General features: G+C 39.6%; 1 protein-coding gene across 1 annotated transcript in view; it reads left to right on the forward strand.

The window, feature by feature from the left end:
- Positions 1-11,419: 11,419 nt before the first annotated feature.
- Positions 11,420-12,361, forward strand: part of SHQ1 (SHQ1, H/ACA ribonucleoprotein assembly factor) — a 110,006-nt gene continuing 109,064 nt past the window's right edge. Inside the window, exon 1 of the mRNA XM_008588523.1 lies at positions 11,420-11,562. Within this exon, the coding sequence (XP_008586745.1) occupies positions 11,420-11,562 (143 nt within the window). The remainder of the gene's footprint in view (positions 11,563-12,361) is intronic.

The raw sequence follows: 12,361 nt of genomic DNA on the forward strand, positions 1-12,361 counted from the left end.
GGGGGGAACTGGACAATGTGAAACAAGATTGTGTTGAAGAAAGACCAACATTGCCATGTGCTAGTGATGCACTAGTCAGCTCTAATAATTAAAACAGGACGATACTGTCACATTGAAGTAGCTTGATGAAACAGTGTAAAACCTAGGAAAAGATTCTGGCCATTGTTAACCTGTGTGGTGCAGTAAAGGGTGTTTTTCAACTCAGTGTGGAAGGATAGTGTTGGGATAAGTAAATGCCAAAATTTGTTTTCAGGATGGAATAAAAAGTTGAATGTAAACAATAAACCACAAAAGAACTGGAAGAAAATAGAAGTAAATAGTTTCATGATTCTAGTTTGGAGATGGCTTTTGTGTGCATAGCAACAGTCTCAATGTTGTCTTTAGTGGCAAATAAATAAGATGTAACTGAATTATCTAATAATTGGGATTGGATAAACAAATCATGGTACATCAATTCAATAAAATGTTATTGACGCAGAAAGATTTTTCATGACATTCATTTGAAAATAAGCTGACAAGAAGTATGTATGATTTAGTCTTATACAGAAAAAAAGCACTGATGCTTAGAAGAAAAATGTAGAATGTTAACATTGTGGTTATCTCTTTATAGTGAATTTATTTTCTTCTTCATGCTTTTCTGTATTTTCTTATTTTAATAAGCAATACCCTCAGAAAACCCAAAATTTCTATAAGTGACTTCTTACTAAGTAATATTTAGTACTTGCAAAACTTAATGGGAGCAGCCTTATTCATAAAAGTGAAAAAGTGGAAATGAGCCAAGTGTCCTTCAACTGGCAAATGCATAAACAAGATATAGTACATCCATGCAAGGGAATACTATTCATTTATAAAAGGGAATGAATTATTGACACATGTTACAGCATGGGTGAACCTCAAAAACATGCTATGTGAAAGCAGCCAGACACAAAAATACCATATATTGTTGTATGGTTGCATTTATGTGGAATGTCCAAAAAAGGCAAATCTATAGAGATAGAAATGGCTGAGGGTGGAAACAAGGGTTAACTGTAAATGGGCAGAGAGATTTTATTGGGGTGATGGAAATGTTCTAAAACTGGATTATGTTGATGATTGCACAAGTCAATACTAAAAAAAAATCACTGAATAGTACATTTAAAACAGACTGAATGTTATGAAATATAAATTACACCTCAATAAAGTTGTTTTAAAAAACTTAATAGAGAATTTGGTGAAAGTTCAGAGACTAAAAGGTTTAGGGAGTTTGTTTTGTTTTGTTTTTAATATGAAGGGAAAAGACGAGGAAAGACTGATAGAGATTTTACATCTACAAAATCAGAGAACCTGACTTTAGCTACTATAGTGTCTGTACAGATATTCAGGATGCATATAGCAGAGTATTTTTTGATGCCAGGGGAGAAAGCCTAAATAGATTTGTACAAAGAACAGTGATCCTGTTTCCCTAACCAACTGTGGGTTCCTGGAGGAAAGAAACCACAGCTTACCCTTGAGTCTTAATGTCTCCCACCAACCAGCTGTGACACTCTCTGAGTAACTTTATTTCTCTAGGTTTCAGTTTCCTTATCTGTAAAAAAAAAAAAAAAAGAAAAGAAAGAGAAGAAAAGAAGAAAAACGTGGGTTGTACTAGATGGGTTTTTATAGTCCTGGTCAGTGGTAGAATTATTTTCCTTGGCATTGACCACCCTCAACAATTTGCCCTGGATTCCTTTCCAATCTTCTTGCTTGTTACTTCAGTTCCTGTATTCTTCACATCAGATTAGGTGACCTGGTTCTACCCCATTTAACTGCATTTTTTCTCTCCGGAGGCTTTGCTAAGACCCCAGTCTTTTTTTTTTTTTTTTTATCAGAAATGAGATTTTTCTAATTGTTCCGACTTCCAGGCATTTCTCTATCCCTGCCTCTCTCTGACATTAATTTGTATACATTGTTGGTGGTTTTCTTTTTTAAACTGCTGTTCCATTTATTAATTGCTGCATTTTATTTTTTTGTTTTTGAAAGGAATGTTTAATTAATTAATTAATTAATTAATTTTAAATTGTATTTTATTTTGTCAATATACAATGTGGTTGATTACTGTGGCCAATTACCAAAACCTCCCTCCCTCCTTCCTCCCCCCACCAACAACCTCATATCTGTTCGCTTGTCATATCGACTTCAAGGAATTGTAATTGTTGTGTCTTCTTCCCCCCTCCCAGTTTATTTGTGTATTTATTTATTTATTTTTAGCTCCTACAAATAAGTGAGAATATGTGATATTTCTTTCTGTGACTTGTTTCACTTAATATAATTCTCTCTAGGTCCATCCATGTTGTTGCAAATGGCAGTATTTCATTCGTTTTTATAGTAGAGTAGTATTCCATTGTGTAGATATATCGCATTTTCTGTATCCACTCATCCGATGATGGACATTTGGACTGATTCCAACTCTTAGCTATTGTAAATAGTGCTGCAATGAACATTGAAGAACAGGTATACCTTCGACTTGATTTCCGTTCCTCTGGGTGTATTACCAGCAGTGGGATGCATTTTAAACCTCCTGCAAACCAACTGACTTAGAACAACAACCATTTTATTATGCTCATAATTTTGTGAATTAGAAATTGGGGCAGGAACAGTAGGGATGGCTTGTCTCACATTTTATAACTAGGACATCTGCTGGGGTGGCTCAGATGACTGGAGGTAGCTGGGATGGGGCCATAAGCCTGGTGCCTTGTTTCTGGCTGTCAGCTAGATGCATCTGTTCTTCTCCATGTGGCATCTGCTGGACTTGAATGTCTAAAACGGTTTCTTCACTCTCGTGAATGGTGCTTCAGCTGGGAGGCTGATTTAGCAGGAGTGGCCACATAGCCTCTCCACGTGGCTAGGTTGGGCTTCCCCATAGCATGGTGGTCTTTGGATAGTCCAGAGTGGAAGTGGCAAGGCCTTTTGTGACCTGGCCTTTGGAAGTCATGTAGTGTTGCTTCTGCTGCATTCTGTTGGAGACACAGAGCCAATAGAATTGGCCTATGCAAGGGTGTGATTATTGGGAGTAGTGGCTCATTGTGGGAGGGGGCATCTTTGGAAACTGGCTATCACAGCTGCTAATCCTTGAGTTTTATTTTCATAATTAAAGTCTAAATTATTCGAAGTTAGAAGTCAGTTCTTTCATCTTCTATTATCTTTACTCTCTTATCCTTCCTCTCCCAGAGCATCAGGAACAGAAACACATTTTATAGACAATGGGGTCCCAATCCTGGCTCTGTCACTTACTAGCCATGTGACGTGGGGCAATCACTCAACCTCTCTAAGTTTCCCCATCTATACTATGGTGGGAATATAATAGCACTTTCTTCATAGAATTGATGGGGCATGAAATAATGATATTGCTTGCAAATCACTTGGACAAATGACTAGCATATCAATAAATAAAAAACAATAAATACCAGCTATTCTTGTTGATTTAATTTACACCACCAATTACCATGATTTGGGGGCAGTATTGCCCAGTTGAAAAGGAAAGACACAAGCATTATTTTCTGAAATGAAAATATACATATATATATATATTCCATAAACTATGGTGATGGAGGCAACTAGCTCTACAATATCCCCTAAGGGTCTGCTCCATTGGCTGGAGACTTCTGAAGCCATGAAGACATAAGTTTAAATTTTCTTGCTTTTTTATGTCTTATCTAAAAAGATAAAATGCCGGGGCCGGCCCGGTGGTGCACTGGATAAGTGCGCTGCTTGGGAAGCGCGGCGGCGCTCCTGCCCGAGGGTTCGGATCCCACATGCAGACCGGTTCCCGCTCGCTGGCTGAGCGAGGCGCGGGAGCAACACCGAGGGTTGCAATCCCGTTGCCGGTCCCCGGTCCGGTGCGGGGGCAACACTGAGGGTTGCGATCCGTTGCCGGACACGGAAAAAGACAAAAGACAAAAAAATAAATAAATAAATAAATAAATAAAAAGATAAAATGCCTATTTGACTATGACTTATGATTTGGAAAAAAAAATTATAACCAAAAGGATGTTAAATACTGAGATGACCATGAAAAACAAGTGTAAATAAAGAAAACTCATAAGGCAAGAAAAAAAATCATCAAAAAATTGCTGAGAAACAAAGAAAATGTCAATGTGGAAAAAGAAATATAAATAGAAGGACGAATGAAGACTTGCAGAGAATATGCAAAAACCAGAGCGGAGAATAGAGCAAAAAGCAAAAGAAGATTGGAAGGAGGATACAAAACTATGTTTTGATTATGTACAACTGACAATAATATAATTACTACCTGTGTTTTAAACATTAGGACATCTTGTTGAAAGGCTTTGTCCTCACTTAGGAAAAAAGTTACTAATGTGAACTCTTCTGGGAAAACAATATAAAACAAGCCAGTTATGCTGTTTTTAACTTTACAGAGAAATGCCTGTAATGAGTTTACAATACATATAATCAACAAAAAGAGTTTCAAATTGCAGGATTTTTCTCCTAGTTAAAGCTCATAATTTTTTTTTGGTTTTTCTTTCTAAAAGATTGGTTTTCTTTGTGGTGGCTGCAATAATAAAAAGGCATTCTGGAAGATAGAGAGCCTTGGATATGGGTTTTTTAAATACAGGCAAACTCATGGCTTAAAGACCCCTTGATGAAGAAATGCCAGGAAATGACACAGCAGGAAAATCAAGGAGGAGGCTGTAGATTTTGATATTGAGAGGAAGGTCAGCATTCTAGTCTAATTGGAAGGACTGACCAGTAGCATAGATGATGTCTTAGACTAGGACTCTGGAAACAGACTCTAAGAAGGCAAGTTGAGTACAGATGGTTTTGGGGGATGCTCTTGAAGACACATCTATAAGAGGCAGGTAGGACTTAACTGTACAATTGCAACCGAGGCCTCTGCCAACTCTATAGGGAGCTCTGGAGCTGGAACAGCTTTCTTTTTTTCTCTCCAATATTTAGTGGCCTTTTCAGAGTTGCCTCATATTGAGGCAAGGAGCTAGGCCTTTGTACACACATTAGCCCTGTGAAGGGGGGTAACTTTGAATACAGCAGTTCTCTGCAGCCAAGGGTGATACCCCGTGAGGGACACAGCTGTGAGCCAGCAGCAGCCTATCTTCCCAGCATCCAGAGTCTTCTGATTGTTGTCCAGGAATCCACAGATTCTCTCTCTCTCTCTCTCTCTTTTTTTTTAAAGACAACCGGTAAGGGGATCTTAACCCTTGACTTGGTGGTGTCAGCACCACACTCTCCCAAGTGAGCCATGGGCCGGCCCTCACAGAGTCTCTTTTTTATCGAGATATTACACACAGTAAAGTGCACAAATCTTAAATATATGGCTGTATGATTTTTTACATAGCTATGCACCCATGTAATCCCCATCCAAATCAAGATATAGACCAAATTTTGAGCACCCCAGCAGGCTGCCTGATGCCCTCATCCAGTCAATGACCATTCTCACAAAGGTAATCACTATTCCTACATCTGTGACCACGCACTGGTTTTGCCTGTTTTTGAATTCCATATAAATAGAAACATCTAGTTTTCACTCTCTTGGGTCTGGCTTTTTGACTTAACATGCTTTTGTGATACGCGTGTTGTTGTATGTAGTATTAGTTCATTCTTATCACCATGTTGCAATATTGAATAAATGTACCACGATTTCCCCATTCTGCTCTTGAATTTTAATTGTATCCAGTTCGGGCTATTATGAATAATCTAGCCATGAACATTCTTGTACATGTCTCTCGATGGACCATTACCACCTGTGTTAGTCTGTTTCTGCTGCTTATAACAAAATACCTGGAACTGGGTACTTTGTAAGAAAATGAAATTTATTGCTTACAGTTTCAAAGGCTGGGAAGTCCAAAGTCCAGGGAACACATGTGGTAAGGGTCTTGGTAGTGGAGAGAGTGACCCAGAGGTCTCACATGGCATAAATGGTGGAGCACAGAGAGAGAGAGAGCTCCTCATGTACTCTCCTTTTAAAGCCCTCAGAACCACACTCACGACCACTGTTATACCATCAACTTCATCACCTCTCCAAGGCACCACCTTTCAGTTACCATAACAGGATTTCCCACCCTCAGCAGTTACAGTGGGAATTAAACTTCTAATATATGGACTTTGGGGGACACAATTCAATCAATTCACAGCACCACCAGTTTATATTTTATGCCAAAGAGAGGAGTTGCAGTGTGTTAGGGCGTATGTTTATTCAGTTTTAGTAGATACTGCCAAAAAATTTTTCAAGGTAGTTGTACCAATTAACAATTCCACCACAATCTTTGAAGCCAAAATAGGTGCATTTAAGTCATTTCTGCATGACAGACTGAAAACATGTTCATTCTGAATCAAGGAAAAGGTTAGTTAGGTTAAGGATAACTAAACTATAAGAACTTTTAAGAAAATAAGATAAAAACTTGAGTCACATATTCTCTGTGGATATGGTAGATACTTTTCTCCAGTAGTTTTGTAGGAGTATAAAGAATGTTAAGGTCTTCCTCAAGATGCAGTCTTAGGTCAGGTTCTCTAAAAGCAGAACCTGAAACAGGGATTTTAATGCATGTGATTTTTTGAAGGAGAGTTCTCTGGAGAAACCTATTAGATAGGAAGTGAAGGAGGATAGGGAAAAGAGAAGAGAGCCAAGCAAAGATGTGTGCTCAGAGAAAATCCAGCCTTGATCTGATCCCATAAGGAACTCTGGAGCCACACCTCAGAGTTACCTTCCCTTTTAAGGCAGTCTTCTGTACCCCGTGTCAGTCCTTACGGCTGTAGGCATTGGGTGGGGTGGTGGTGGTGGTGGTAATTACTTCCTGAAGGTTTCCATCAATGTAGAGCAGTTTTTCTCAACCATGGGCAATTTTGTTCCCTAGGGGACATTTGGCAAAGTCTGGAGATATCTGTGGTTGTCCCATGATGGGGACTGATGAGAGAGATTAGAGGGGAGGGATGTTGCTAAATATCCTAAAATGCATAGCACAGCCTCCTACAACAAAGAATTATTCTGTATAAAATACTGAGGTAGAGAAACCCTGGGCTAGGGCAATTCTTTAGAGAAGGAATCAGCAGCAAGCCATTAACAACATTCATTGCTAATGACAGATAGGTGCTTTGGTTCCATAAAGGACATCTGCATAGGGCGGATCAAAATAGCACCTCTGCAGATGTCTTTTAGAAATAGGATGTTAAATAACGAAGGAAGCTGCAAATACTATTCAGTTAGCATTCCTATGTGATCTGATCCTGCATTTCATCTAAAGGGATAGGACTGGCATCTTGGAATATATGTTGCTAAGCCCTTCGGTACATTGCACAGAAATGTCAAAAAACGTACTGGTGTCAGCTGTAGTCATTTTGGATTTTCTCCAGAGCTTTATTGAGTTTGTGTAAAATTGGAATTGGACTAAATCCTACCTGAAATAGCATTACTGTGCCACATTAGTGCTAACACTGTGTTCCTTAGCAAGCTTAGTTCTGACAGTTGCAACTGAGTATGCTGAAGGATTGGGGCAAGGAACAAAAATAGCTGCGCTTAAATATAAAGGGGTTTGAAAACTGTTGGAGATATCACCAGTGTCAGACTCATGGTCTGCCTACTCTATATTCTGTTAGGACCATCCCTTAAACCTCTTTTAGAGTCCCTTATTTATCTGTCAGTTAACTAGGAATTCATCCACCCCCTCTTATAAGCAGTTTATAGCGTGGAATTGCAAAACTCAAGGGTACCTACTCCTATCGTATTTACTACTGTTACATAAATTTTTTTTTCAAACTTCAAAATGTGTTATCTAATTCATATTCCAAGTTTTAAATTTTATTCTAGGTTCGTGATCTATGTTTATGATCCTAGTATTAATTTCATTTTTTCTCTCTCTCAAATGAATCATCACCTTATTCAATTCTGTGTTTAGAGTTACAATACTAATTCTAATAAATAAGAAAGGTATGGGCCGGCCCGTGGCTCACTCGGTAGAGTGCGGTGCTGATAACACCAAGGCCCCGGGTTCGGATCCCACATAGGGATGGCCGGTTCGCTCACTGGCTGAGCGTGGTGCTGACAACACCAAGTCAAGGGTTAAGATCCCCTCACCGGTCATCTTTAAAAAAAAAAAAAAAGAAAGGTATGATTATGGTTAAACATATTCTTGACAAAAAATGTAGTCAAATGGAAATATTGTAATGCTACCTTAAGTGAAAAAAGTAAAATATAGAATATGACACCATTTTTGTTTAAAAATCTTCCTAAACTTTTATAAATAGAGTAAGAGTCTAAAAAGATGTATATCAAAATAACAACAGTGGTTAAGGTGAAGTTTGCAAGTTCCACCTCCCAAACATGGCTCAGAGAATAGAGTTATAAATGGTTCATTGGGGAAGCTATTTTCCAACACTGGTTAAAACTGTTCTCTGAGAGGATATTGTTTCAATTGCCTATACACATGCCACCTTCTGGAAACAAGGAGTATTTCACCATTAAAAGACTAACAATACAACTTGGTAACAAAGCTGAATTTGGAATTGTTAATAAAAACTATTTTATAAATTTAACATTTAATTTTAAACCTTATGGATCACAATCATGTTTGTTAGACCGGAAGAGGGGCTAGTTTGATATAATCAAAGATAAAAGGTTATATACTTGTCCACAATTAGTTAGTTGGTCACGGAAAAAACTATTTTTAAAATAGTAAAAAGCCATCCAAAATAAGCCTTAAAGAAATAAAAAAAAAAAAAAAATGCCCTGTGAGTGGCTCAAAAAGTGATGAAAAATTTCATTCCTGTTTTCTCTCTCTCAACCAGGGTTAACATGAAATGTTGAAATAACGTCTTTATTCTCAAATAATGTCTGTATCCAGAAATAGGAACTCAATTGGCTCTATGAATCAATATAGCTATGTCTCAAAAAATACCAAAGTAAAAAAAAAAGCATGTTTCAGAATTACACTTATAGTGTGACAATGCACCCACATAAGTGGGTCTAAACATAAAGTAACAGAGTACATAGAAATGTATGCAGAAGTATAAAAAGGTCTGCAAGGATAGCTTTGGGGTAGCACAAGAGAGAACCAAAGTTGGATAACAGTTAAAGGGAATTTCGTGTTTTTTAAAGGAGAACGAATTTATAACTTGTATAATTTACCACTAATGAAAAATGCAAAAATAAAGAGAACTACTGCTTGCAAAACAAAAACAAATACCCCAATGAAACTCTATTATATAGTTGCAACTATCAGTATTTTGTGATACAGCAGATGTAATATATATCTCTTATAAATAACAGCAGTACTGAATCATATTGCTGTTTTTCTGTGTTATAATCTTGTGTCTGTGTGCTGCCAAACACAAAATACTCCAAAAAGGTGGAGTTCTAGTTTGTAAAGTGCTTCCAATCACAGTTTCCTCGTGGATAACATAGCTTGTTTCAGTTAATTCCCTAGCATTAATAATTTTAAAATAGTGATGCTTGTAACCTACAAAAATGAGGTCCAATGGTAGATGTGAAGGTTTTTTCTAGAGAAGCTAATTTGGAATAATTTAGTCAAAGGTCCATCTCAAGGGACATTTTGAGGGCTTTACTAATTCCAGGTTGGCATCAATTCATTGTCAATATTGAGTGCCTATTATTTGTAAGGCTAAATATGGCTTAAGCAGACAGGCTTGGCCTCAGAATGTGAAGCAAAAAGGGTAGGTGGTAATATGAGGAGTCAACTCTGTAGTAGTTTAGAGCCTGGGCGGGGTAATCAGACTAACCTGGGTTTCAGTTCCCATTGCACCACTCACTAGCTGTGTAATCTTGTGCAAGCCAAGGGAATATATAATGCTTACTTCACAGAGCTGTCAGGAGGGGAAAATGAGATCATTATAAAGGGTTTGCTGCAGTGCAGGCACATAGTAAGTATTCAATTAATCTTAGCTCCTGTTAATATTTTTTTCTGAGTCCTGATTAAGTTTCAAGACCCTTTCCTTAGAATCATAAAAAAAATCAGAGATTGAAAAGTTATTTGGGGGCCGGCCTGCGGCTCACTCGGGAGAGTGTGTGGTGCTGATAAAATCAAGACCATGGGTTCGGATCCCATATAAAGATGGCCAGTTAGTTCATTGGGTGAGCGTTGTGCTGACAACACCAAGTCAAAGGTTAAGATCCCCTTACCGGTCATCTTTATTAAAAAAAAAAAAAAAAAAAGAAAAGAAAAGTTATTTAATTATCAACACTGTCCTAGGAGATGACTTTCATCACTTTTCTACTGATATTATCCAGGGAATAAATACCATGATTGAACTATTCTAGTTACTGGTGGAATAACAGGAAATAAAATGAGAGGGAAGGAAGGCCAAAGGAAAAGGGAGACTACTGGGAAAGGCATTGGGAGCCTATGAAGAGCACGGCTAAAGAGAGAAAATACAGGGAAGACAAGTAGGTAAAAAAGAGACAGAAAAGATGGCCTTGGACAAGTGTCAGGAGAAAAGTGAGAAAAAGGAAAGGGAAGAAATACAAAGAGACTGAAATTCGTCAATGCAGTCACTGACACAGTTTAAGAACAAAACATTATGGGGTTTGTTCATTGTAAAATGCGTGATTATATGATATATTGCTTAACCTTTCTGATCTCAGTTTTCTTTGGAGTATGTAGTGAAGATTAGATGACATTAGTGGGATGGAAGCTCTGTTAATGAGAAAACTATTCAAAAAAGAGATTAAGAAGTGGAAAGAAAGCTGCAGAAAAAGACAAACGGAAAGAGAGAAAAGTAAAAAGGTGGTTGGGGGGAGAGTGAGAAGGCGAACTGTTGACAAGGTAGGTGAGAACTAAAGAAAACCACAGTAACGATGTCACTGTGGCTACTGCGGTGACTGCTCCAACGAGTGCTGACAACTTGCCGGGTACGTTGTTAGAGCTCTACGTGCAACATTTCACGTTATCTTCACAGCATCTCTATGGGGCTAGGTTCTAGTATTATCCTCATTTTATAGAAGAAATATTTGTAGCATAAAGAGGTTTTGTAACTTTCCCAAGGTCTCACAGCTGGGGAGGGGCCGAGAAGGGATTCAAACGCACGTCTACCTGCAAAGCCAATGATTTTAAGATTATCTCTAAGAACCTCGGAAGAGGCTTGGTGGGTCTAAGGTGGACTCTCGCTCCGGTTCTCCCATGTCATCCCCTCGGTTTAACTCCCGCGGCCAAGCACCTCTCGCCACGCCCTTTTTCTTTCCGGCTGTTTTAAAAGCTCCACCTCTCCACTAACAGCGTCCCGTTTCCATGGAGATCACCGTGGGGCGTGACTTTCTGCCTTACGCGCGAGCACTTCCGCCTCGATCCGGAAGCTCCGTTGCTTTCCGGAAGCTCTGTTAAACGGGTCGTCCTGGTGCGTGGGGACTTGGAGAGTTTGAGTGGCGGGTCCGCGGCGGCAGTGAGATTGACCGGCTCGGGCACCTGCGTCCGGCGCGACGATGCTGACCCCCGCGTTCGACCTTAGCCAGGACCCCGACTTCCTGACCATCGCCATCCGCGTGCCCTACTCCCGGGTCGCCGAGTTCGACGTCTACTTCGAGGGGGTCGATTTCAAGTTCTACGCCAAGCCATACTTTCTCAGGCGAGTTCGGTGTCTGGCCCTGCACAGAGCGTATTTGGGGGATTCATTCATTAGATAACTGCTTGTTGAGGGAGCAGTGCCTGATTTAACGAGTGCCTTTTTCCGAGATTTCCGGAGCTTTCGGTGTGTTCTGGATGCTGCAGAAGTTCATTCCTTCTTAAATCTTCTTAAATCTCACATTAAAGAGATTTCGGTATCACTTTAAAACGTGGTGTTTGGACCGTGTCACTTTTTCAGTTTCTGTCCTGTCGCCCTCGTTCTCGCCTCTTCCTAACTTGTTCTGTTCTTTCCCTTTGCTCCGCGTTCGCTCTCCCAGCCTCTCCCCTGCCCGGGGGCGGCGCGCGCTGACCAACCTCTTGGTTGATCGCTCTCTGCTTCCTGAAATTCTACCCTCCTTGCCTCCCTTGACACCAGGTTAGCCTAGTTCTACCTCCTCGCCATCTGCTACTTCACTGTATGGTTTGGCCTAGGTTATGGTTGCCTCCTGCAGGTTTCAGCGAGGGGCCGTCAGCCCTTGTCTCTTTAGATTTTTCTTCTCGCAGAGCCATAACAGTAGTCACAGCTAACAGTGATCACCTTCAGCGTGTGGGGACAAGCAGTCTATGGGCATTATCTTACTTGGACAGCGATCCTTGGAGATAGGCCCCATTCTCCAGGAGACACTGCCAGATTATTCTTCCTAAAACATTGCCAATCACTTGTTCTGTCCTTTCGGACTAGGTAAAAATCCAGTCTTAGTATTTCTCAAGTGTGACTCCAGCTTACTTTTCTTGCCCAAGTACTTTTATAATATAAACCT

Source organism: Galeopterus variegatus, unplaced genomic scaffold (genome assembly GCF_000696425.1).
Source record: "Galeopterus variegatus unplaced genomic scaffold, G_variegatus-3.0.2 Scaffold4875, whole genome shotgun sequence".
NCBI classification, from domain to species: domain Eukaryota; kingdom Metazoa; phylum Chordata; class Mammalia; order Dermoptera; family Cynocephalidae; genus Galeopterus; species Galeopterus variegatus.